The 27528-nt window shown below is 43.0% G+C and overlaps 2 protein-coding genes across 3 annotated transcripts in view; one reads left to right on the forward strand and one right to left on the reverse strand.

Annotated features, from left to right (window-relative positions):
• On the reverse strand, positions 1-25749 carry LOC307032458 (uncharacterized protein). Of its 2 annotated transcripts, XR_013806260.1 has the most exons (3): positions 25244-25368; positions 224-284; positions 1-135 (listed from the first exon to the last, which is right to left on the reverse strand). XR_013806260.1 is itself a non-coding variant. In XM_079670438.1 (2 exons), exons 1-2 carry the CDS (start codon positions 25437-25439, stop codon positions 13956-13958), a joined length of 1827 nt encoding a protein of 608 aa, XP_079526564.1. In that variant the 5' UTR covers positions 25440-25749; the 3' UTR covers positions 12168-13955. The 2 variants fall into 2 exon arrangements, 1 of the variants encoding a protein (XP_079526564.1); XM_079670438.1 differs by lacking the exons at positions 1-135; positions 224-284 and adding an exon at positions 12168-15586 and having other exon boundaries at positions 25244-25749.
• LOC307032686 (uncharacterized protein) overlaps positions 1-27528 on the forward strand; it is a 528358-nt gene that overhangs the window by 114351 nt on the left and 386479 nt on the right. The window lies entirely within an intron of this gene.

Below are 27528 nucleotides of genomic sequence, written 5' to 3' on the forward strand. Positions count from 1 at the left end.
GAAGATTAATGTCTTTTTAATCAAAATAAGGAACAGGGAGAGACTTGCAAAACTCTGGGAGTTGAGACTCAGGCTCAGGGTGAGGGTCTCAGTGCAGGTCTTCAGGCTCCATTGAATCCCCCTGGGGTTCTTGTGCTGAAAGAGGGAGACAAAGACAACAGGAAGGGTTGGATACATCTAGCAACCTATAGGGTGAGAAATTGCTGACCTATTTTAAACGTACCTTGTGTTTTCACTCTCACTTAAGTCCCTCTCCCTTTGCCATCAATCCAAAATTAGCTGAGCTGCAACATAATACAGACAGGTAATAATCAACAGAATCACAAGGACATAATATGACTGCTAAAAACACTCACCCATAAGTTACGTTTTTGTTTACTGTTTGGAAGTCTCAAATATCCACTCTAAATCCATATCAATAGCGATGTATCACAAACATAGCTCTCTTCCTTATTATTGTGTAACGTTAACTTTATTAAACTAGCCTGAACTCCAAGATGGATAACCTCATTTCACCACCTCCACCCACTACAATCACACGCCCCGATGTTATATTTAACTCATATGTAACTCCCTCCACCCCGGATAAAAGCACGTTAAGAAGCACCTTTTCTCTAATTCCACAACGTTGGGTTGAAATAACATTAGGAGAACGGATTAATAGGCTGTTCATGGTTAACGTGTGTGGCTAACTTTATCCGGTATCCTAGCCTAATCTGTTATCTGTAAACGTTCCCTAAATATATTGATTTAGGGATAATCCACTAACATCCTTTAATACACATGTTAATTTGACTCAGATGTGCTGATAATATCCGCAATATAAAAGTCTCAAAAAGCGTGGGATGTTGATTATTTCCTCCATATAGGATGACACCAAAAGCCTCCCAGACGTTGGATTTCGCTCTTGAGGAAGTGTTATTGAAAACGCTGTATTCTCCGCTAGAGAGCTTCACCTCAGCCATTTCGAATGTGGCGCGCTCAGGAGCAGATTGATGCGCTGCAGAGGTTATGATTATGCGCGGTCACGCAGGGGAGCGGTCTGAGGATTTAAACATTAAACTAAATTATTATTATTTTAATATATTTATTATGCAACACCCGCGACCCGACCCGCATCTTCTTTGTTTTACCCATAACCAAACCCGCGAATCACCCGTGGGTACCCGACCCGATGCAGGACTCTGCCTCGGAGCAGGTGAGGACGCTGATGAGGACCTACCCATACTCGTTACCTACATTGGTAACCCAGGTGGCCGTGTCGTAAGCAATACCGGCGAGCTTCTTCGTCAGCTAGACAGCAGTGATGCAAATTAGTCGCTTTTCGGCGCCTCCCGCTTTTTTATCGCTGATTTGGGTGACTTGTGTAATTCGTGGAGAACCGAAGAGTTTTCTCTTTGGGGGTGGGGGGGGGGGGGGGGGGGGGAGTCTATCCGTCCGACTGATGGACAACTTCTCACTTCAAAAAAGAAGAAGAAATCTAGACTGCAAAATAATTAAACAAGCGAGTGCCTGTTTTTCATGTGCTCTTTTATTAAATAAACTAAACACTTTCATTTTAAGTTGTGAGTTTAGTGTTTTTGACCCTAAGAAACACTGATGCTGTACTTCTCGGAGACTTCAACCCCCAGACAGGGAAGATATCTGAACTAACATCTCTTTTAACCACCTCTGCTTTCTCACTGTCTCCATCCCCACCAACTCATAAAGCTGGCAATGTCGTTGATTCTCAAGGAACTGCTCTACTTCTAACCTCTCTGTAAACCCGCTCCAAACATCCGATCACTTCTTCATTTCATTCTCTCTACCCCTTTCCAAACATAACAAACTAATCTCTTCTAACTCTGCACCTGTCCGCCGTAACCTCCGTTCCCTCTCCCCCTCTACCCTTGCCTCATCGGTGCTCTCAGCCCTCCCTTCCTCTGACTCGTTCCAACTCCTGCCTCCAAACTCTGCTTCAGAAACTCTCCTCTCTACTCTCTCATCCTCTCTGGACTCTCTCTCTCCTCTCACATCTCGGCAGGCTCGTCAGTCCCCTCCTGCTCCCTGGCTAAATGACACATGCTTTACAACATCAGGAGGATACGTCCCCAGTCTCCACCTCCTCGTCATCATCAGCCACCACCTCCCCCTCCTCATCATCACCAGCCACCACCTCCCCCTCCTCATCATCACCACCAGCCACCACCTCCCCCACCTCATCATCATCAGCCACCACCTCCCCTTCCTCCTCATCATCATCATCAGCCAGCACCTCCCCATCCTCATCATCATCATCAGCCACTACCTCCCCCTCCTCATCATCATCAGCCACCACCTCCCCCTCCTCATCATCATCAGCCACCACCTCCCCCTCCTCCTCCTCATCATCAGCCACCACCTCCCCCTCCTCCTCCTCATCATCATCAGCCACTACCTCCCCCTCCTCCTCATCATCAGCCACCACCTCCCCCTCCTCCTCATCATCAGCCACCAACTCCCCTTCCTCATCATCATCAGCCACCAACTCCCCCTCCTCCTCATCATCAGCCACCACCTCCCCTTCCTCATCATCATCAGCCACCAACTCCCCCTCCTCCTCATCATCAGCCACCACCTCCCCTTCCTCATCATCATCAGCCACCAACTCCCCCTCCTCCTCATCATCAGCCACCACCTCCCCTTCCTCATCATCATCAGCCACCAACTCCCCCTCCTCCTCATCATCAGCCACCACCTCCCCCTCCTCATCTTCATCAGCCACCACCTCCCCCTCCTCATCAGCCACCACCACCCCTTCCTCTTCATCATCAGCCACCACCTCCTCCTCATCATCAGCCACTACCTCCCCCTCCTCCTCATCATCACCAGCCACCACCTCCCCCACCTCATCACCATCAGCCACTACCTCCCCCTCCTCCTCATCATCAGCCACCACCTCCCCCTCCTCCTCATCATCAGCCACCACCTCCCCTTCCTCATCATCATCAGCCACCAACTCCCCCTCCTCCTCATCATCAGCCACCACCTCCCCCTCCTCCTCATCATCAGCCACCACCTCCCCCACCTCATCACCATCAGCCACTACCTCCCCCTCCTCCTCATCATCAGCCACCACCTCCCCCTCCTCCTCATCATCAGCCACCACCTCCCCTTCCTCATCATCATCAGCCACCAACTCCCCCTCCTCCTCATCATCAGCCACCACCTCCCCCTCCTCCTCATCATCAGCCACCACCTCCCCTTCCTCTTCATCATCAGCCACCACCTCCCCCTCCTCCTCATCATCAGCCACCACCCCTCCCCCTCCTCATCATCATCAGCCACCACCTCCCCTTCTTCTTCATCATCAGCCACCACCTCCCCCTCCTCCTCTTCATCATCAGCCACCACCTCCCCTTCCTCCTCAGCATCAGCCACCACCTCCCCTTCCTCCTCAGCATCAGCCACCACCTCCCCCTCCTCATCATCATCAGCCAACACCTCCCCTTCTTCTTCATCATCAGCCACCACCTCCCCCTCCTCCTAATCATCATCAGCCACCACCTCCCCATCCTCCTCCTCATCATCATCAGCCACCACCTCCCCCTCCTCCTCATCATCATCAGCCACCACCTCCCCCTCCTCATCATCATCAGCCACCATCTCCCCCTCCTCATCATCACCAGCCACTACCTCCCCCTCCTCCTCATCATCATCAGCCACCACCTCCTCATCATCATCATCATCATCATCATCATCATCATCATCATCATCAGTCACCACCTCCCCCTCCTCATCATCAGCCACCCTTGAGGGGGGGGTTCTGTCACGATTCTTATGTTATGTCACGTTTTTAGTTTTGTTTATCTAGGTTTGGGTTTATTTTGCTGTTCTGTTCTCCCTGTTTCATATTTTCCTCCTTGTGTCTTGTCTGGTCCTTCTCCCTGTGTTTTCCTCCCTGTCGTTAGTTTCCCTGGTGTGTCTGATCGTGTTCACTAATTGTGTTCACCTGTTGCCCTTGTGTTTCTGCCTCCCCTGTCCTGCTGTTTCTCGTCTTGTGATTACCCATTCCTGTATTTAGTCTTGTCTCTTCCTGTGTTCCCCTGTCGGTTCATTGTTTGTTTGTCCTCCCGTCACGCTTCACTCGCGAGTGTGTGGGTGTGTGTGTGTATACGTGTGTGTGTTTGTGTATTTTTGCGTTTGTGTGTGTATTGTGTTTGTTTCCCGGGGAAAACACTCCCGAGAAACACTGGCTGTTGTTATGCCTGCTGTGACGTAAAGTTACTCCGTTCTCCGCTTGTAATTATGCCGTTACAAGCTTTCTAAGTTGTATTTATCATCTGAATTTTGCCGAAACAAGTTCAATATTCTGAAAGCCAAGACTTTGTTTATTTGAAATCAGATAAAAACCAACTGTAACGGACCCTGCCGTGTTATCTATGATTACTATACGCCTTACATTCATAATTTCAGCAGAGGGAGGGGAAGCGGCGCTGAGGAACAGCAGAGTGGCGAGCTGTCATCTTCCCTTTACAAGCTTCAAAAATGCCTGTAGCTAATGAGATTGAATATAACAAAATATACACAGCTAGATCAGATCGCGTTTTAGATGCGACTTTAGAGTAGAGGGGAATTATTGAAACGGGATTTGTACAGTGTTCCGCGGCATCCACCGCGGCGACAATGTGGGGCAGGGCTGAAAAGTGGGGGGGCCAATGGCCCCCTGGCCCCCCCGCTTCCGGTTCCCTTGCTACACAGTTGCTGCACTAAACTACATTTTAGCATTTCAAATACCTAGCCATTATTTTGGGGTTATTTTGGTGAAAGCAACGCAAAAGTAATATAAAAGTAGTGTAACTTATTACATAAAAAAGACAGTAATATGTAATGTATTACATTTTGGACATAACTTGCCCAACACTGTCTCTCAGTGCCCAGGGGCCCCGGGAGGTACTAATCCGGCCTTGGGTACGGCCATGACTGTACTTAAGTACATCTTTCTGGTATCAGTACTTTACTCCACTACTTATTTTTCTGACGACTTTTTACTTTGACTTCTTACATTTTGAACACAAATACCTGTACTTTCTACTTCTCACATGTTGAACACAAACACCTGTACTTTCTACTTCTTACATGTTGAACACAAATACCTGTACTTTCTACTTCTTACATGTTGAACACAAATACCTGTACTTTCTACTTCTTACATTTTGAACTCAAATACCTGTACTTTCTACTTCTTACATGTTGAACTCAAATACCTGTACTTTCTACTTCTTACATGTTGAACACAAATACCTGTACTTTCTACTTCTTACATGTTGAACTCAAATACCTGTACTTTCTACTTCTTACATGTTGAACTCAAATACCTGTACTTTCTACTTCTTACATGTTGAACTCAAATACCTGTACTTTCTACTTCTTACATGTTGAACACAAATACCTGTACTTTCTACTTCTTACATGTTGAACTCAAATACCTGTACTTTCTACTTCTTACATGTTGAACTCAAATACCTGTACTTTCTACTTCTCTCATTTTCCAAACAGGCTGGTTCCTTTAGTTTGAATGTGTGTTTGGTGGCGTGATCATTATTATTTAGAGTCATTGCGTGCCTATTGATTTGAACACGATCCGTGTATCCATCATTTCCTGGTCTTCTCTAAAGAAGAGGGACCAATGGAAACGTTGTCATGTTGCCGTTGTTCAGCATGGAAACATTCATTTGCTAACAATGACATTATTGTTCTATTAATATAAAGGGAGGTCAGGTACTCTTTAAAACAGCTGCTAGTTATGGGTACTTTTTACTGAAGTACATTTCAAAGCCCATACTTCTTTACTTTTACTTGAGTAAAGAAGTTTAGTCAGTACTTCTACTTTTACCAGAGTATTTTTAAACATGAGTATCTGTACTTGTTGAGTGAAGGATGTGTGTACTTTTGCAGTCTGTACTTTAGCAGTCTCTGCTAACGGAAAATAGTAATATAGGAGAAAGGGAAAATACATTAACATAATACAGCTTGCCATGTTAACCTCTTATCTCGAGTAACTAGCCCACTAATATCATTGCTCAAGGCTCTGAGAGGACATGAAAGCCTCTCTCAGCAGCCGCTGTACTTCCTCTCCAATATAACTCCAACCATTGTCAGAAACTTTCTCAGCAGCACAGTTGATCCCCATGGACAGACACGCCAATATTCCTCATGACTCCTACCTGCTTTACACTCCCTATTTTCTCGACTCTACCTGTAGTGACTATTTAACCTAATCTATACTCAAGCCACTGAGGGATGGGAACGGGAGACCTTTGTTCTGACGCGTGTTCCAGACGATAAAAAAATGTGCATACGAGTCGTGTATCTTTCAATCTATCGATCCATTTATTTTGTGTTCAATATGCATGCCAGTCACGCTGAATACAAACAGGTGTGTGAAGCTGACACTTGAGCGGCCCGACGAGGCAAGGAGGCAGAGTGTCCAAAAATACAATCCGGTGTGGGCATTTATTAAAGCATACACATGATTCACAGCCTCAATCTACTGCTCCCGTGCACACAGTCACCAGTCACCACACTTCCTCAAACAGAGAAACCCCAGAGCCTAAATGCACAACCCAATCAACCCAACAGGACACAGGTGAGGGGGGAAGCAATTAGACACAGGTGGGGGGAGGGGACAACACAGGGCACCAGGTGCACACAATCAACGGCAACAGACATGGGGAAAGGGGAACACATTTCAACATAAAATACAATAAACACTACATCAATCAATCGTATAAAATGGTATAAAAAATGAAGGAAAATGACGAAGGTTTAGCTCATCTCGACAGGGCTTCTCCAGACACGGTCAAAACACTCTTTGCTTCCGTCCCACACACCTGAATCTGATCACCCGGTGATTACTTACATGCACTCATAAATGGAATGCTTCATCCTGTTTTCAATGTTGGAACTGCATTATACATTCAACTTGTGCAGATACAATTAAAACAAACAAGATACATTATGGCTCCAACACTTCCCTTTCTCTCGTTCTTCTTCCTCATGCATTGTTTTGTTGGACCTATTCTTGGTTATTTTAATCCCTCTCTTTGGACAATCTGATCGCCATGCTTTGTGATTCCCCCCACACTGACTATACTTTGGTTCCTTCTCAGTTTCTACCGCTGCACAACGTATCCCTATATTTGCCACAAATAACCAAGGCGTGTCTTCAGACCAAAGAACTGTGACCAAACTTACAACATCGTCTGCACTGTATTGGCTTGGGTTCAAACATCCTCAATTGACACTGGTTCACACTGGAGTACTTTTCCACGTACTTTTCCCCTTTAGTTCCATTAGTACCCCTTACAGTATGTTGCGTTCACACCAAAAAGAGTACTTAGTGCCGGGAACTTTTACCCCCATTTTTAGTGCCTGCTATAGAGGTAGTACTATCCTGGGGGGAAAAAGTGCCCAAGTTCTGGTTGGCTGGGCAAATTGAAAACGACGCCCCGTAAAACTCTGAAAAGTTTTGTGAAACCGCCATTGTATTTGTGTTATGGGCGTCGCCTGCGGTAGGCATCCGGGGTTTTTTCTTTAGCCCCGGACAAATTCTCCCTCAATAATATAATACATTAGCCGTACTTTACCTAGAGGACGGCAGAATTGTAATTTCCCGTGTTCAGTGAATGCAACAGAGGCAAGACACCAGACCAATCAGAGAGTTGCATGGAAATAAACGTGTTTTATTGGCTGACAGGTACGTACCTCTCCTCTGTGAGTGTTTAAACTTTAAACTGTCAGCCGGGGACGCAGAGTTTCTGAAGATGGACATTAGACATTTTTTAAATAAAAAAGACGGCAATTCCCAAATGGTGGCTCACAGAACAACCCCAGAGCCACCACCTGAGCCAGGTGAACAAGGTATGTAAATGTCAGTAAACTTACAAGTTATGCAAACATGTAAGCAAAGCATAAATTATAGCTACGTTGACATTACTTTGAATCGCGCGGGAAAGCTAAACTGTTAGCAAGTAGCTATAGCTAGCCAGATATATTAAATAAGCACTTTGTCATACAATCTAAATGTTGTGTTTGTTTGCGTTACCTGGTGATTTCAAAGAAATCTCTCTGGGAAATGTTGACTTACTGTCAGTGTTCGACATGAAGCTAGAGTAAGTCTACTGTAATTGGTATTTTCTAAGTGCGTGAAATGCGCTGCTCGGCTGCGCACCGCGTCTCAGCTGCTCCGTCCGTCTTGTGTTTTGTTTGTTTGTTTGTTTTTGGGCTAATTATTGTCCAAACGTTGTTTGTCTGCATGAAACATCGTTTTTGAGAGACCATGCTTTTGATCCTGTGGATTACTTTTGCCTTCTGCGGACCATGTCTGGCCATACAACTTTTCAAAACACACCTGAGCCACAACACGAATAGGTACGGCGAGGAGCCCCGGCCTCTATGCTGCTACAGCCGCGAGGCTATGCTAGGGCTACAATGCGATCGGCCTCCTACGAATACACCAAGCCACCTGTGCTCTTCGTTATTGGATGACATCCCTCGGGAGCCGGTTAGAAACACCAGGAAAAAGAGATGAGGAAGGAGGGGAGGCGTTCAGAATCGCCTACGGCGGAGATTCAGCCGGCCACCACTTCCATCCATCATTCTCACAAACCTGCGCTCATTGAGCAACAAAGTGGACACACTAAGGACATACACAAGGTACTGTCATGAATTTCTTGAGGCCTCTTTACTATGTTTCACGGAAAGTTGGCTACAATCTACGATGCCCGAATCTCTCTTTGAAGTACCCGGATTCACCCTTGTTCGAGCAGACACGGATGCGAACTTGGGGAAAACCAGAGGAGGCGGTATTTGTGTGTATATTAATGATCTGTGGTGCCGACCATACTCAGTAAAATGTAAAACCTGTGATCCCAATGTAGAAATTCTCGGCATGACGTTAAGACCCTTTTATCTGCCTAGAGAATTCGGGTGTATTTTACTGTTTGTTGTTTACGTGCCTCCCAGCGGCAGAGCGTCACTGGCGGCCGGCTCCATCGCTGAGTGTGTTCACGAGCTGCAACTCAGCCACCCCGATGCACCGGCAATAGTGCTCGGGGACATGAACCAATGTCGCCTAGAGACTGTGTTACCTGGGTTCCAACAGTATGTTAAGGATCACACCAGAAAAGACAATATCCTGGACAAATGCTTCGTAAATGTTAAAGGAGCCTATGTGGCTAAATGTAGACCACCAATACTGAACTCTGATCATAATGTGAATATGATACCAGTGTATAAGAACAAACTGAAAAGAAGTAAACCGGAAAAGAAAGTAATAAGGACATGGACAAATGAAAGTAGGGAACAGTTGAAAGCCTGTTTTGATTGGACAGATTGGGACATTTTTCAGGAAGGTTCACTAGATGAAATAACTACTGTTACCAATGACTATATCAACTTCTGTGTAGAACTAGTGGTTCCCACTAAAGAAATACAAATATATCCAAATAATAAATCTTATGTGACTAAGGACATTAAAACCGTTATAAATACCAGGAAAATAGCTTTCAAAAACAAAGACTATGGAGCACGTAAACAGACAGAGAAAGAACTGAAAGTCAAATTGAGGGAATCAAAACTGGCACACAGAGCGCTTTTGGAAAATGCTTTTAAAGCCAAAAACCCCAAAAAGGTATGGGACACCATGAAAACCATGACAGGACTGTCATCCTCAGCTACACCTATTGTGACGAATAATGAATTTTGTTTTGCTAACAAATTAAACACGTTCTTTACCCGTTTTGAGTCACTGGATAATTCTGCAAAGTGCACTGAAATGCTCGAAACCATAATACCTGCTTCCTCTGACAAAATGACCATCAGTGTCGAAGAGATCAGAAAAACATTTCAGTGCACCAACACCAAGAAAGCGGCTGGGCCAGATGGCTGCAGCGGTTTTCTGCTGAGAAACTTTGCTACTGAGCTGGCTCCAGTGTGGCCACACATCTTTCAGGCTTCTATTGACACGCACACCATCCCTCTGTCATGGAAAACGTCAAACATCAAACCACTGCCCAAAATTCCATGCCCAAAAGAACATAAGGACTACAGACCAGTAGCCCTCACCTCAGTGATTATGAAATCACTAGAAAGAATTCTGCTCCGATTTCTTATCAGTACAACACGAGACAAACTGGATCCATCCCAATTTGCCTATAAACAAGGGTGCGGCACGGAAGATGCTGTGGCCACTCTGGTTCACATCGTTCGCTAAACATTTAGATAAACGCAACACCTATGCAAGAGCCCTCTTCCTAGACTTCTCATCAGCATTCAACACAATACAAGCAGACATCTTGGGGTCAAAAATGGCCAAAATGGAAGTAAATCCATACCTGATTTACTGGTATGTTGCTTTCCTCACTAGTAGAGAGCAACTTGTGAAGGTTAACTAAACCCTGTCATCTGCCATCACAACCAATGTAGCCCCCCCCCAGGGCTGCATGAGTTCAGCTGTGCTCTTTACTCTCTACACTGATGATTGTCATACCAACACACCAAATCAAGTCATCATGAAGTACTCTGATGACACTGCAATAATATCTCTGCTCAGTAACACAGACGATCCTGAGCTGCACCAACAGGCAGTAAATCAGGTGGTTGAGTGGACTGATAGCAATGCTCTTGAGATCAACACCAAGAAAACTGAGGAAATCCTTTTTGGCTCACCATCTGACTCCCATAAAGTCCCCATGGGCATCCATACAGATGAAATCAAGCAGGGAGTTTCATATAAATACTTGGGTGTAATGATTGACCATCTGCTGTCATGGAAGCATCACATTGAATATCTGAGCAAAAGGACAAAACAAAGAATTTATTTTCTCCGCCGTCTCAGGTCTTTTGGGGCGAGCAGAGAAATTCTTCTGTTGTTCTTTACATCTGTGATCATGTTTATTCTGCAGTACTGCAATACTACCTGGTACAAATGTTTGTCAGCAGCTTTAAAATCAAAACTGCTCCACCTGTTAAAAATCTGCTCAAAGATTGTTGGTCGTCAGAGACTCTATGACTCATCATATCAACCTAGTGAGGCTGTCCAACAACATCATCTCTGACCCAAACCATGTTCTGAACAGAGAATATGAACTGCTACCATCTAATCGGAGATACAGGGTCCCACCATTCAATAAGGTCAGACTGAAACATCCCTTGTGCATCAGTCAATCCTCACAGTAAACACAGAGCTAAATCCCAGATCAAATGCACACTGAAGGTTCTTTGAGCATGTTTTCTCTCACTGATTGTGCTTTTACGTTAAATGTTTGTTGTTTGTGTTTCATGTATTGTGTCTGGATACTTTTCTGTTGATGTTGGACATGGAGCTGCCGTGACGCAAGTAACATTTCACACTTGATCTGACAAATAAAGTATTATCGTATCGTATAAGCTACTGTTACAGTACACAGTTGATCCTGAGTCCTGTCAGTTAAAGTGTTTCATAGTTAGCTTAGCTAAGCATCAACCTAGCACTGAAATATATGGATGTTATGTGACTGTATTTCTGAGGAAAAGTCAGCTGAAATGGTGGCATAGTTGGCACTGCATGTTTGAACATATTTGCAGCAGTAAATGTGGCTGTTTGGCCATAACACCTGAATTTAAATGTAGCTACAACCTCTTTCTGTGACAGATTTTTGCATGAAATTATAATTCTTCTGATTGATATTTCCTATTGACAGCTAGTTTCTATGTGAACAATACATTATGAGATGGACAGCCAGCTAACAAGTTTTTTTATATAAATATTTCAGATCAAAGCTAATCCAGTGGGGCTCCTGAACGGGGGCAAGGGACACTATGCTCCCGAATATTAAGCCTTGACCTCCATCTTAAAATTGATATGATCAAAAAATTATCTGCATTGTCGGAGGCCTTTTTTCCTCATTATCATGTCAAATTGTACAGCTTTCCTTAGTTTTGAATGCAGAAAGATGACTATAGAGTATTAAGTGAAAATGACTATATTAAAGTGTTAAGTGAATTACTCAAACTGCATTTGTATAGGAATGATTCTGTCCTATTGGCAGATAACTACTCTTAACAGGTTGTTAAAAGGTTTCCAATGTAACTATTTTCAATCGGTTAGGATTACATTTTGTGACCGTGTGGTGACACTCATTTTAACGAAGACAAATTTGTGTATCTTGAAATTCATTTATTTGACAGAGCTGGAAACTGATTGACTTACATACTTGTTTGTGTTTACCTACATAGTCATCACAGATGAGCCAAACAGAGTAGAGGATGAAGAAAGGAGAACAGGAGAAAGGGACACACAAGAAGGAGATACAACAGACAAGAACGACAACAATGAACAGGAACATCAGAACAGACAAGAGTCAATGGGTAACATGACTGATTTAGGGACTGCAGATACAGGGCCAAGGCAAGTGAGACATCACTGCTTTCCATCCAGCATGTTTGGCCAGCAAAAGAGATAATTTCAACAGCAAACAGCAAGTGATGAGGGAAACAGCAAGTGATGAGGGAAACAGCAAGTGATGAGGGAAACTGCAAGTGATGAGGGAAGCAGCAAGTGATGAGGGAAACCGCAAGAGATGAAGGAAGCAGCAAGTAAGGAGGGAAGCAGCAAGTGATGAGGGAAACAGCAAGTGATGAGGGAAGCAGCAAGTGATGAGGGAAGCAGCAAGTGATGAAGGAAGCAGCAAGTAAGGAGGGATTATTATTTCCTCCTTCCATCCATTTTTTCAGTTTAATCTGATTACTAACAACTTCTAATCATTTGAAAGTTTATAATTTAATTGGAAAATGAAGTGTTTTAAAAATAATAAACCCGTTTCTGATTCTTTGAGACATATGGGTGTTGAGAGATGTATCCATATCTCTTAATGTTGCTCTCAAAGTGCACAAGATTGATGCTTTTAACTTCAATATTTAAAAAAAATCTTCCTGGGGGACCCCAGAGGAGGTGAGTTCCCCCCAAAATGGCACTTTATCTCTGGTTATGTAACTCCGGTGTAGTGTCCCCTCTGCAACAGATCACTCAGAGCTGGTGATTACTTTCCTGCATTTCAATGGACAGCATATAAAAAGGACACATGAGCTGCATTGCATCTCTTGTCCACCATCAGAGATTGCATACATTTCAGAAACAGCTAGAGGTAGGGGACAAACAACTTGTTCGCTGGGCATGTCAAAAACCTCCCTGCTTTGATCAAGACTTTAGGGAGCCTTTCAGCCCCTCTAGCAAAGGGACTGGAAAGCATGCTTTGAAAATGCAGTACCATCTACATGCTTGTCATGTTCCAGACACTGCTCTCAACCACTCAGGGCCTGCACCAATACCTAAAGAAAGAAACAAATGACTTGGTGCAGGCAGTAGATTACAAAACAGCAGTTGAGAACACACTGAAAAGTTACAGAAGTAACGAGAAAGCACATGAGGTCTATGACAAGACCATGGCCCTGTGCAATGATCTTGATATTCCCGAAACTGTGACACAGAGGAAGAAGCGTAGAAACATGGAAGACTTTGTAGTCGAGGCATCATGTGGAGCAATGTGAAACATTAAACATAAATAAACTGGTGTACAAAACTCACATACCTGCATTTCAATGGACAGCATAAAAGGACACGTGAGCTGGGTTCTGTTGCTCAGATTAGCTATTGATGATCACGTTGATAAATCATATAAAACAAATAGCCAATCACACGGAAAACATGTTGCTGTGACAGTGAGCATTAGACAATTAACATTAAACTAAACAAACACAACAGTACGTTATTGTCCTTGTAAAATAAAAACATACATTTTGTCCACCGAGGCGTAGTTTTGGCACAATGCTGTTGTTCAGACCGACGTTAACAGCAACCTGCGTACCAGTTATGTGCACCCCTGCTTATATGGATGTTGTACAACAATGTTAATCCAGTCAGACAGATTTCTCTCACGTGTGAACTGCCATAAGACTTATTCATTGTCCTCTCCATCAGCTTCTGTTTCCATGTGTTCAGCTGAGCTGCTGATTGGAGGCTCTGCCTCTCCGTTATCCTCAGTTTGAATTTCATTAAGCTGTGAGGACTGACGACCAACACACTTGTGCCTTTGGAAATGATTACACCATTTAAATCTTTTGTCACAAACATTGCAGCTGTATATTTTCTCTCCTGTGTGGACTCTCATGTGTTCCTTTAAATTTCCACTCCGTGAAAAAGCTTTCTTACAGACTGAGCAGCTGTGTGCTTTCTCTCCTGTGTGGACTGTCATGTGTGTCTTTAAATGTCCACTCTGTGAAAAAGCTTTCTTACAGACTGAGCAGATGTATATTTCCTCTCCTGTGTGGACTCTCATGTGTGTCTTTAAATGTCCACTCTGTGAAAAAGCTTTCTCACAGACTGAGCAGCTGTGTGGTTTCTCTCCTGTGTGGACTCTCATGTGTTCCTTTAAATTTCCACTGTGTGAAAAAGCTTTCTTACAGACTGAGCAGCTGTGTGCTTTCTCTCCTGTGTGGACTCTCATGTGTGTCTTTAAATTTCCACTATGTGAAAAAGCTTTCTTACAGAATGAGCAGCTGTGTGCTTTCTCTCCTGTGTGGACTCTCATGTGTGTCTTTAAATTTCCACTATGTGAAAAAGCTTTCTTACAGAATGAGCAGCTGTGTGTTTTCTCTCCTGTGTGGACTCTCATGTGTGTCTTTAAATTTCCACTCTGTGAAAAAGCTTTCTTACAGAATGAGCAGCTGTGTGCTTTCTCTCCTGTGTGGACTGTCATGTGTTCCTTTAAAATTCCACTGTGTGAAAAAGCTTTCTTACAGACTGAGCAGCTGTGTGGTTTCTCTCCTGTGTGGACTGTCATGTGTTCCTTTAAACTTTCACTCCGTGAAAAAGCTTTCTTACAGACTGAGCAGCTGTGTAGTTTCTCTCCTGTGTGGACTTTCATGTGTGTCTTTAAACTTTCACTCCGTGAAAAAGCTTTCTCACAAACTGAGCAGCGAAAGGGTTTCTCTCCTGTGTGGATTCTCATGTGTCGAGTTAAATCTTTTCTATATCTAAAAGCTTTCTTACAGACTGAGCAGCTGAATGGTTTCTTTTCAGCACTACGTCGGGGATCACTGAAAGATTCTTGTCTATTTTTCAGTGAGTTTGAGCCTGAGGCAGGTTCTCTGGTCTCCTTCCAATCAGCACTGTGTTCAGCGTCAGGTTCAGAAGAGTCATCAGTGTCTTCAGAAGAGTCTCCAGTGTGGTCCGCAGTCTTTGGTTGTAAACTGCTCTCTGGATCTGAGTTCCTGGCTGGTTCTGGTCCTCGACAATCCTTTCCATCAGCTTCTGTTTCCATGTGTTCAGTTTGTCTTTGATGAGGCTGTGAGGACTGAGGTTTCTCTTTCTCATCTTCACTCTTCACAGGGTCAGGAGTGAAAGTGGACTTGGTGATATCAGCCTCCTCCAGCTCCTGAAGCTGCTCTCCCTCCTGACTGATCCTGAGTTCCTCCTGTTCCTGCTTAATGTGTGGGGGGGGCTCTGGGTCCTCCTGGTCCAGACTGGTGCTCCACTCCTGCTGGTCAGGGAGAGGCTCTTTTTTAACCACCACCAGCTGCTGGACATCTGCAGGAAACAGGAAACACACTGTTATATCAGTCTTGGACCTAGTCAATATAATTAGGTATGTTATTGAATTACAGTTTCCAGAGAAGAGAGGCCCATCGTCTCTTCCGCAATTATTAGGGGTGAGCGGAAGTGCAAAGAGGCCATTCATATTAGGCTTGGGCGGTATCATTTTTTTCATACCGTCACACCTTGCTGACATCATACCGTGGTATACGGTATATGACGGTATGACTTGGGTCGACTTGAGTGGAGTGGCGTTCGAACGGCGGCAAATAGATGTTTCGAACGGTATATTATATGTTCGGTGTAAAATGCAGCCCGAGCCGGTAGACGCTCGCGACGTGCGCGCAAGTGCAAAACAAGGGCTGCATACATGACACATTGTGCAAATGGCACATTTCGAGATCGGATACAGGACGCGTTTGTAGATGTCCGACGTTGTTTCCATTGTGAGCTAAGTTAACAATATATCATCATACATAAAGATTTTCCGGGAGTAAAAACTTGACTTATTGAATAAAGTTTGCTATATTCACTAACTAGTTTGGCAATATTATTCCGTCCATGTGTTAAAAACCTTATTTCCATTTGATTAATTGGATTACTCGCGTGAATGTTTAGCACGTAAATGCTTTCGTTTTTAAAACCGTCCGACCTCAACTACAAAACCATCAACCAGTTGCATAGGATAAAAAAATGTCAACACTCACTCACCCCGTCTTACACATTCCCAAAGAAGTGCCTCTGTCTCTCGTTGTGCTGGATGAAGTCACTGGCGACGAGTAAACCCAAAATAGTCCCAAACAGGCGCAGAGTCATTTTTCTTTTTTACTAGTTCTCCGAGTTCGGGGCCGGCAAATGCTGCCGCCATCTTGCTCAGCTCAGCTCAGCGCTGAGCTCTGAGAGCGAGAAAGACGGACTGCCCTCCCCTGCCCTCTGCTGCCGCGTGCTGTGCATTACAACCAATGTCGTCAGTGTAATAGAATGAAACGCATCTGTGATTTGGCGCACAGTCTGTGACGTCACGGTATTGAAAATCATACCGACGGGATTTCGAAATACCCTTGTATACCGTAATACCGCCCAAGCCTAGTTCATATCCTGACAGGGTATGAATTACACCTAAAGAGGTCACGAGATAATGACCTTTCGACATCTGGAACATATGTGGGTGTGTTGACGAATGTAAGGGAAATTGTGTGTGCGTTCATTACAGCTGCTATATATGATGTGAAAGACTTGTACTCGTTGGAGCATTACCACTATTGACTGCTTGTGTGCAAGGTAATGTTTCCTCATTATTATCGATTGTTGTACAACGAAATAATAATTAATCAACTATATCTGTGTTTGCGTTTTATTGATTCCCCTCCATTTTATTCTTTCCTTCTGTGAGTGCTGAATTGCCACAACAACAGTCAGAAAAAAATGGTCTAATTATGTTGGCTCAATTCACCTCATGTAGCCCAGCCCCTTTCCACTCACAGTTAAAAATGAAAAAGGGTTTTTTCTTCTGGTTTAGCACTAGCCGCAATGTAAACAATGAATTGTATTTGGGATTGTTCACAGATACACTACGCCAGGGCTATTCAATTAGTTTGGAATGGGGGCCGGTTGATGAAAATTATCCAAAGCAAGGGGCCGGGAAAAAGATGGCTTGAAATATGAGCAATCATATTAAGAGCTTCAGATACAGTACAACAGCATAGTGGAGTGTATATAATGTGTTTAGATCAATCAAACAACATAGCCCCAAGGCCTTTGTTGATCTAAAGGTTGTATCTTCCTGGTCAAATGTACTTATTGTAAGTCGCTTTGGATAAAAGCGTCAGCTAAATGCAATGTAATGTAAATGGCAAGTTCAGAACTCAGTAGACCTACAAGTGAAGCTAATTTAACCATCAACATCATTTAATTTAAGTGAAATGAGAATGTATAACGCAAGACACATTGAGAGCATCATTGCGAAAGGGAATGCATCAAAATAATCGTTTTTTTCCGATTACGTTGTTTTCATAATCGTTGCAAGCCAAAATGGTAATAGAGATTAAAATACGATTAATTGCACAGCCCTAATTCAAACCTTGTTTAAGTAAAAGTATGAAAGTATTATCAGAACATTTTACGGCACCCTCTTATGTCATAGTAATGATGGTGCTGTTGAGATCTTCATAGTATCAAGTGAATACTTAAAACGAAAGTTAGTTATAATCAAATATAATCAATTATATTCTTATATAACCCACAATGAAAGTGAAGAAGAAAAGCTTGACGCTCGTGAACTGTCAACAGGAGGGCGGGGGGAGCCTCGCTGTGGGGAAGCAGTGTGTGGACCTGTCAGGGATGCTCTGATCGGATCGAGTGGGCGGGGCCTATGGGGATCTTCCATTTAAAGTTATGTTTAAAACTCAGTTAATGGGGCTCATTCATCACTGGCGCTTCCACAAACAACAACCAACATAGTTGTTACATTCAAATGAAGTACATTATTCAAGTTTACATTAACTTTGGATAATAACACGGGAGAAATGAGCGGTAGCACTCTATTTTCCTCTCTCCCCCTCTCTCTCCTGACAGCCTGTCAGTATCTCATGCAGCTCACTGATCCAGTAATGAGTGACCCGACAGTGAAGAATAAATATATGTATAACTAGTAAAGTAACGTGTTATAGCAGAAAGTTTAATACAGCGTATTTCTTGTATATTCATTTTAATGTCACCTGATAAATAGAATGTGTGTTAAACTTGAATGGACAAGTCCATTTTTTCCTCTTAAATTATAGAGAGGTTTTTTATATATTCCTAAAATAATGTCCCATTTTTAGTGAAAGTAGATTAGCGCAATAGTCTTTTCTTCCACTTTGTGTTATAATCAAAGGGTGGTTTTTTGGCTATTTGTGAGTAGGTAAGGTACAGTACAACCTGTGATTTCTGCCTTGAGTGAAAAGATTACCCGTTAATAAGTATTTTTCAGAAAGTCAGCTTCTCAATATAACTATAATTGAATTACAGTTTCCAGATATTAGAAGAGGCCCATGAGTGTTTTTGCTAATTATCAATGGTCTTTGCAATTAACAGAGGAACTCCAAGAGAGATCTTCCTCAGATATAATACAGTTAAAATCTTGTTAGTTAGTGGTTCATATCCTGCAAGACTCATAAAGAGGCCTGGAGACGATTGGGTCACACAGTTAACGAGACAATGGTCCTTCTGAGTTATAAATAAATGTATTCATTCCAAGTGAGCTGACTTCGAGGTGAGAGGAAGTTCAGAGATGGCCTTAGGCTATAAGAACAGTTAACCTTTGTTAGTTAACTAATCCTAGGGCCGTCATGAGACAAGGACGTTTAAAACATATACAATTGTGGCTTTGAGAGAGGAAAACATGTGTCCTTTGTGTGATAGGCTGCATGATAAGATGTGTGTTCGTTCTGTCAAAGAGTTCTTTACTACTCCAGAGCATTTGACTGCTTGAGAGCAGAGGTAATGTTTTCCTCGTTATTATTGATTGTTGTACAAAAGAAATAATCATTGATCAACTATATCTGTGTTTTATTGATTTCTCTGTTTTATTCTTTCATGTGTGAGTACTAAATTGCCACAACATTTTGGAGTAGTTGGCTTAAACAGTGTGTGTTGAAGATGTTATTGGGATAATGTGTGTGCGCTAAAGGGGAATGGTTGTGCGTTCTGTCATGACTCCAAAGCATTGTTGGGGGACACCACACACACACACACACACACACACACACACACACACACACACACACACACACACACACACACACACACACACACACACACACACACACACACACACACACACACACACACACACACACACACACACACACACACACACACACACACACACACACACACACACACACACACACACACACACACACACACACACACACACACACACACACACACACACACACACACACACACACACACACACACACACACACACACACACACACACACACACACACAACGGTAGGGTGGGTTCCAGCTCGAATGCACTAGAATTTGAAAATACACAACCGGAAAAAATCTGCCCCTTTCTTCAGACTTGCTTCCAGAGCCCCTCCTCCAACACACACGGACGCGCACATCACCAATGAGGGCACGAGATAAGTTTGTGCACAGATGGAAGGCTGACAGGCAGGTCGGCCATCCAGTTACTTTAGCCGGGCCGGCTCAGATGATTGGTCGTGCTTCTTACAGCGCTACGGCTTCCACTGATGAAATATTTGTATGTATTTATTGTCAAAGCATTTCATGTATTCATTGCTATCGGGATGTTAAGAGCATTCCATGGAATATAACAAAAAGTGTTTCTGAATTGAATTACCTACCCCACCTTTAAGATGTAAAATATGATTTTACCAACAATGAGGAATTTACATTAATAGAAGTACGCTATCAAGGTATTGCTAATTCCTGGCTAGATAATATGCGGCTTTCACACCAGCGCTTTTCCCGTTATAGCTCCGTGCTAGAGCTTTTCTGGTTCAGCTCCGGTTTCCCTTTTCTGCTCCCGCTTTGTTCACACCATAGACTGTACATATAAAGGTTCACACCACACAGAGCCAGGGTGGTACTGCGTCATTGCCTCATTGTTTGAGTCATGACGCAACCGTTTACGTGCCTGCTTCATAAATGCCAAACCGCGCGGAAATCCCTCACATCGATAACAACAACAATGGCCGATTGTATTGAAGCGCTGTTCGCTTTGGTTAAGCTCTTACGAAACGAAATGGAAGGCATGGGACGACTTTACAAGGGACGACTTTACTTTGAACTTTACAAACATCACATGCGAAATTCAAAACTTCTTTGCGGTCTTCAGGAGGTTGATCCCGCCCATGCCCCTGCCCCCGCCTTGACGCCTCTTAGCTCCGGAATCCGGTTCGTTTCCAGCTCCAAAACATTGTCGGTTGAGAAGCAAGATTCCGGAGCTAAGAGGCGGCGTCGCTTACGTCTCTCTTACGTCGAGGCGTGCAGGAAACTAAACCCACCTCCCCTGAACATTGGTCGACTGAAGAGTCTCGTCATGCCTGCCTACAAGCAGTAGTGCTGAGCAAAGTGACTAGAAGGCAACCACACACTTATAATATAATATTGTATATAATATTATAAGGCATAACGCCCCTTTCACAGATTCTGCGTAATAATGCCCTGCCCCTGCATCTTCCATTTCAATCTTTTTAGCAGATTTAGCGTTTTTAATGAGAAAGAATTCTGGGATACTTTTTTGTGCCTATGTAACAGAGTTATAACGGTTGGTGTAAAATCCTGGTTAAATTGGAGAATTACGCCATCTGGTGTTTCAAACGTGTGCCTGCATTACTGTAGCTTTGTTACCGCAATGCATTGTGGGAGATTCTCATACCACGTGAGGATCTCTTGAGAGTTAGGTGCATGGATGCATAATAAGAACTGGATACAACGTGGGAGGCAGGGCCTCATTAATTCCTATGAGAGTTGCTCATTGGCGCATGATGATAAAATGTCCCTACTTTTGAGAGAGCGAAACGTCACAGATTACCCAGCATGCCTGAGAAGTACTTTAACCAAAATGCTCGTTCACATCAAGCACGTCAATTTGCGTACACGCAACAGCACCGCGCGTTCATGACAGCATGGTAATGATTTGTTATTATGATGGATTTTATATTAACGAGGCGGCAGTTAGCAGCTAGCGACTAGCTAGTAGTTATGCTAATGTACACATTAATCGTTATGTACTTATATTACGCTGTAACAGGATCTAGTGATATCCAAGCAACAGAGCTTCATTTAGCATGAAATAATTATTACACTGTGTACAGGGCTCGACATTAAGGACTGCCCGATGGCCCGGGGCCATCTAGTATTTAGCTCGGGCCATGAAGCCTCACCTGCTGGTTGCCCGATCGGGCAATCTATTATACCAGTATCATGCAGCTCGCGGATAAAGTAATGAGTGACCCGACAGTAAAACTAAACATATCTATAACGAGTTTAGATAGTTTGAGAGGTAATTAAAATATCTACGTGTGATATTCTAACCTGAAGTGTGTGTTTTGTTCCGCTCACCGCTGCATGTGATCATGCAGAGCTGCGTGTCGACTCGTCAGCAGCAGCTGATCTCTCTCTCCCGTCAGATTAGACTTCACTCGCGTTTGTCCATATCGATCGGATCCAGCTAGTTCTCGCTAATGATATGACTACCTGCTTATTAAAAGACACCGTGACCTAAACAATAAGTGTCGCTATGCAACTGGGTAAGGCCACAAAGTATAGCGCAGCATAATGCATTTGTTTACATGCCCACCGGAACCCCGAGGCATTACCAACAGATCAACGCACAATCAACCCATACAGGACATCTCTTTCTCCACATTAAGTGGAACACATTAGAATGGACTATTCTTGTCTGTCACATACTCTTCTTGTCTGTCACATAAGTTGCGCAACTGAAGCGGTATTGCGCTAAAGGGAAATTATTTTGACGGACATTTGGACTGAAGAGATTTAGATTTGCTTGCTAACGGGAACTCTGACGTCGCCATTGTGTGTGCTTCGCGGATGCACTCGGCTGCTCGGGTCTGCTCGGTCAGCTTCTGGATGAGGAGGCATTCGTTCGACCAACTTACAGTAGATAACATTACAAACATTTTTAACAGGGGCCATAATAGCGTAAATAATGTTTGTTTTGGCAGTTATAACTGAATGTAATGTTTTCTACTTTTTTACATCTGGGAAGGCATTTGCCTTCATCTGATGGAAAGTGTCTTGACCAACAACTTAAGTATTTATTATAGCTATGCAGGGCATGCAAGCGAGCAAACACAAACAAGTGAAATGAAGAATACAATTGAAATTGTAATTTTGTGGTGGTTCATCTTATAATTCAGTCTAGAGAATGCACCAGACAGCATCTAAGACCTGCAAAAATCTAAATGTTCTAGGGGGAGGCCCCCCAAACCCTTTGTTCGTCATTTGTCCGCACGCATTTTTCAGGGCAATCTCTATTGGGCTCAGGGCCATCTGTAAATTAGCTTAGATGGCCCACATCTCCCAAAATCCTTAATGTCATGCACTGTACTGGGTAGTTTATTTAGTTTAAAAAAAAGTATCCAACGATTTACAGACCACTCTTTCCCCATGCAAGTCAATGGGAAAAAGTGTGTCCGGGCCGCGTCTATCGTTATTCCAACCCAGTTTAGACTTAACCACGCCCACTTCCGCATTACGCAAGAACGTAGCTTTAGCGTCATAGACTTAATCTTCGGCAGTTATAGCCATAGCGGTCGCGGTAAAGCAGGAATAGTTGTTTTTTGTCTTACTGGTGTTTTATCATCTCAGCTGCTGTAAGTATTAGCATTATTTAATGATACTATTTTTTATATATATATATATATATATATATATATATATATATATATATATATATATATATATATATATATATATATATATATATATATATATATATATATATATAGGCCTACACACATTTATTCATTTATAAACATATATATATATATTAATGTTAAAATAGACATTTATAACATATTATAAAAGTCTATAAAATATTAAATAAACGTTAACATGTTGCATGACAAACAAAAAAAACGAAAACATTATATATAGGCTATATATACAGATGTTTGCTATGTATCCCTCTTATATCCATCAGGAATTAATATTAAATGATGAATTAACATTACCTCAGCACTGCATAAGTGTGGTCGTCAGTCATATTGACAAAGGTATTGTATATTCTGCATACAGTCTATGATATTATGCAGCGTTTATAAGGACGGTATTTTGCTTGTCAGATTCATTGTCAGATTCAGATTTCGCGGGTGTGCCGTGTCTACGTAGAGCTACGTCGATCCTTGCGTAATGCGGAAGTGGTTAAATCTAAACTGGGTTGGAATAACGATAGACGCGTCCGGGCCTGGCACCCAAATGGAAGTGTAGTACCGCCGTTTGGCCACCACGAATATTTTCATCTGAGTCCGGCGCACTTCCTGGGGACTTGGTAAGGTACTATTGTATTATGTCAGTGGACAAAAAGTATGTTATTATTTTTATTAGGACAATAACGTTCTGTTGTGTTTGTTTAGTTTAATGTTAGTCGTTTAATGCTCACAGCAACATGTTTTTTGTGTGATTGGCTATTTGTGTTATATGATTTATTAATGTGACCATCAATAGAGAACCGCAGTGACGCGCCCTAAAACCCGGAAGTAAACTCCTTCCGGTTCCTTTGTCAAAAACGCAATACAATGTCTCCATAGGATTTTGCATAATAGCTCGAAATAAGGTCTGTGGTTGACACACATTTAAGAGACGGATCACGTTTTGTTCAGCCGGATAATCTCCACATGTCTACCCTACTTTTATAATCTTCGAATCATAAATCTAGTTGCCAGAAGCAAAATGCTAACGTTATGCTATAAACGAACTACAGCAGGGCCGCCGGTTCAATGCCACGCCAACTGAAGATCCATATTCAAACATACAGATTCTAAATGGTACAAGTTGAAGCGTTTGTTTGAACAGTTTGCAGGAGGCAGGTACTTGCCTTCAAGCAGAACAGGGCAAACTAACTTAGCGGGAGTGTTTTACGTGTTCGGTGTAATGACGTAAGATGGCCTGGACAACTTCTGTAGTCCTATTCAGCCACTTGTTAACAACCATCGTTTTTCAGACACGTAAACTCTTCAAAAATCACCAGCGGGGTCACTGCTGATATATTTAATGTCGTAGAACAAAACGTGATCTGTCTCTTCAATTTGTGTCAAACACAGACCTTATTTGGAGCTATTTTCCAAAATCCTATGGAGAAATTGCATTGCTTTTTATCGAAGGAACCGGAAGTGGTAAAAATGCTAACTTACTTCCGGGTTTTAGGACGCGTCACTGCAGTTCTCTATAGCTAATTTGAGCTAATAGGCTAACGTAAGCGTGGTGCTATCTCTCCAACATAACGCAGCTCATGTGTCCATTTTATCTTGTCCATTAAAATGCAGGTATGTGAGTTTTGTACACCAGTTTGTTTATGTTTAATGTTTCACATTTTATATACTACCACTATAAGATCATTGTTGTGTTGATTATTGGACACTTATTTTGTAAAGGAGATTTTCATACCGCGTGAGGATCTCTTGAGAAACGCAGCTCACGTGTCCATTTTATGTTTTCCATTCAAATGCAGGTGTGGAAATAAACTGAAGTAATCACCAGCTCTGAGTGGTCTGTTGCCGAGCCGACACCACACCGGGGTTGACACCATGTCAGTTACTCGTCACTTGTGTTGTGCGTCACTTTAAAAGTAGCTGACTAAAAACTAACTAAAAAAAACATATTTTTTATTTTTCTTCCCTGAAGCTAAATAATTTATTTTATAGTTTAAAAGTATCATTTGAATAATAATATATAATATAAAATATATCTCAGGCACAATGAAATGCAATCAAAAAATATATATAATTTTTTTTAAATGTGCAGGCAGAGGAGCTCCGCCTGCCTGAGGCTAGGGGGCGCCCTCAGCACCCCCCTTCCAGCGCCCCTGGTCTAAAGTGTTATTAATGTGATAATAAAGTGTTACTGAAGAGTGTAAAGTGTTAATTAAGAGTAAAGGGAACAGACCTGCTCTGTGTATCCGAAGCTGAGGCTGTAAAACAGCGTCCAGTAGTTTCTGGAGTCTCTTGTTCTCCTCTTTGGAAAGAAACAGCTCCTCCTCGAGCTCTGCTATTGTTTGTTCAAACAGAGCAAATATCTCTTCATTAGCAGCAGTGAGTCCCTGCTGCTTCAACGACAGCAGCAGCATTTGGACTTTACTCATGTTTCCTAGATCACCTTTCCCTGCAGACTCCGTTAAACACACCGTTTCTCTCTCCGTCAAACTCTCAATCTGACTAATGTTGCTAACGTGTTTCCAGCTAGCATGCTAAGCTAGCTCCTATAGTCCGAGGTAAACGCTCCAGAAAAAAGAGCACAGAGTCCATTCAGAGGTTTATCCAGACACACAGATGATGGATCAGTAGTGCTGGAGCTCACACACACTTTCTCAGGAACACAAGAGAGAGAACCGTAGCGATGAGACGCCACATGCAGGGCTCGAGTTATGTGTGAGCCAATGGACGCTGCTTCTTCTTCTTCTTCTTCTTCTTCTTCTTCTTTTCTTAAATGGGGAATCGCTTCCACTTGGAGCATATATCGCCACCTACTGTTGATTTATTAAATGATCGTATTAAATCCTTGTCCTCAGACCAGTGCTTTTGAGGAATTTGAAGATCAGCTTGTTTGCTTCATTTCTTGATTTACTTTCGTATATTGACTTGAAATCCATGTCCTTTACTTTGAGTTGTTCCAGTGCAGTTTTCAGAATGAGTATTTGTCTGTTATAATCCGGGCAGCTAAAAAATACATGATGTATTGTCTCTGATTGTTGGCAACCATCACAATTGCCATTTGGATGTTTTCCAATCAGATCAGTGGCGTGCACAGACATTTATAGGGGCAGGTGCTCAAGAGGAAAGAAATTGTGCGCTCCGAAATTGTGCGCGAAAATTTGCCGGATGATGGCGGATTTTGTTAGTTTCTTTTCGGTTTTTGGTTACTTTATTTCGGTTTTAGGGTTAGGGTTAGGTTAGGGTTATGTTATTTAATTCTTATTTTTGCCTGATTTTACTGATCAAAAAATTAATTATTTTAACATTTATTTTTATTATTCTAAATGACTTAGGGGGGTCCAATCTGAAGTTAAAGTCAAACTGCAATGAGAAAAATCTAATCAATGTTCCACAATCCGCCACTAAATGTCGCTCATTGTACCAATACGGTTTATATAATACAGATTACCACAACAGAGCTGTGCAAATGAATTTCCCCCTGGGGACAATACATCTAATCTAAACTAATGTAATATTGAATCCCACTTGGCGATTGAGAACATAAATTCGTAACTTACCTCGTTTAAAGTACTTTTGTTGTAATACTATGGATTTAGTTGACACCTACTAGACGAGTTTCTTTTGTCCAATATCTCTCGGGCAGGTCCATTGAATTAGAAGAAGAAGAAGAAGAAGAAGAAGAAGAAGAAGAAGAAGAAGAAGAAGAAGAAGAAGAAGAAGAAGAAGAAGTATAAGAAATACGCTAACGCAAAAAAAAAAAAGGCACAACACTGTTACTCTGTTTTTTCTGATATGTAACATTTTATTTCCCCTTGCTCTGTTTTTTAACGCACATTCAAAAACGGGAACATTTTCGTGAGTTTCAACCGGGTAAATTATTATTTAAAGTTATTTAATAATTGTAACATTTATTGTACTTTTTGATGGATGAATGATGCTCAAGGTGAGGGGGCAAATAAGACAACTGAGGGGGCAATGCCCCCTTTTGCCCCCTCGTGGCGCCGGGCCCGGCCTGAGAGGAGGTTTGTCCACGTTAACATCGACCTGGTTGGTCCATTGCCCTCCTCTCAGGGCTTTTCCTACCTCCTCACCATGGTGGACAGGACGACCCGTTGGCCGGAGGCGGTCCCGCTTGTTTCGATGTCGGCCGCAGACGTTCCGGGCCTTTATTGCAATGTGGGTTTGTCGTTTTGGCACCCCGTAGGAAATTTCCTCGGACAGGGGCTCTCAGTTCACGTCCGAACTCTGGAACGCCGTGGCAGGCGGTTTGGGGGTTAAGCTGCACAGGATTACCGCTTACCACCCTCAGGCTAACGGCCTCTGCGAGCGCTTCCATCGCCCCATGAAGGCGGCCCTCCAGGCCGGACTTACGGACGGTAACTGGGTGGACAAGCTGCCCTGGGTGATGCTGGGCCTGAGGACCGCACCTAAGGAAGATCTGCAGTGTTCTACAGCGGAAATGGTCTACGGGCAGCCGTTGAGAGTTCCAGGGGATTTCCTCCCGAATGCATCAGCTCC

The sequence above is a fragment of the Notothenia rossii genome (genome assembly GCF_949606895.1).
Source record: "Notothenia rossii genome assembly, chromosome: 3".
Lineage (NCBI taxonomy): Eukaryota > Metazoa > Chordata > Actinopteri > Perciformes > Nototheniidae > Notothenia > Notothenia rossii.

Bases quoted from the DNA above. Each gene is read 5' to 3' on its own strand.
- LOC307032458 (XM_079670438.1), bottom strand. From the start codon at position 25,439: ATGAGTAAAGTCCAAATGCTGCTGCTGTCGTTGAAGCAGCAGGGACTC. The intron at 15,587-25,243 runs GTCTGTTCCCTT...TGTTTCCTGCAG, and splicing joins GCTTCGGATACACAGAGCAG to ATGTCCAGCAGCTGGTGGTG.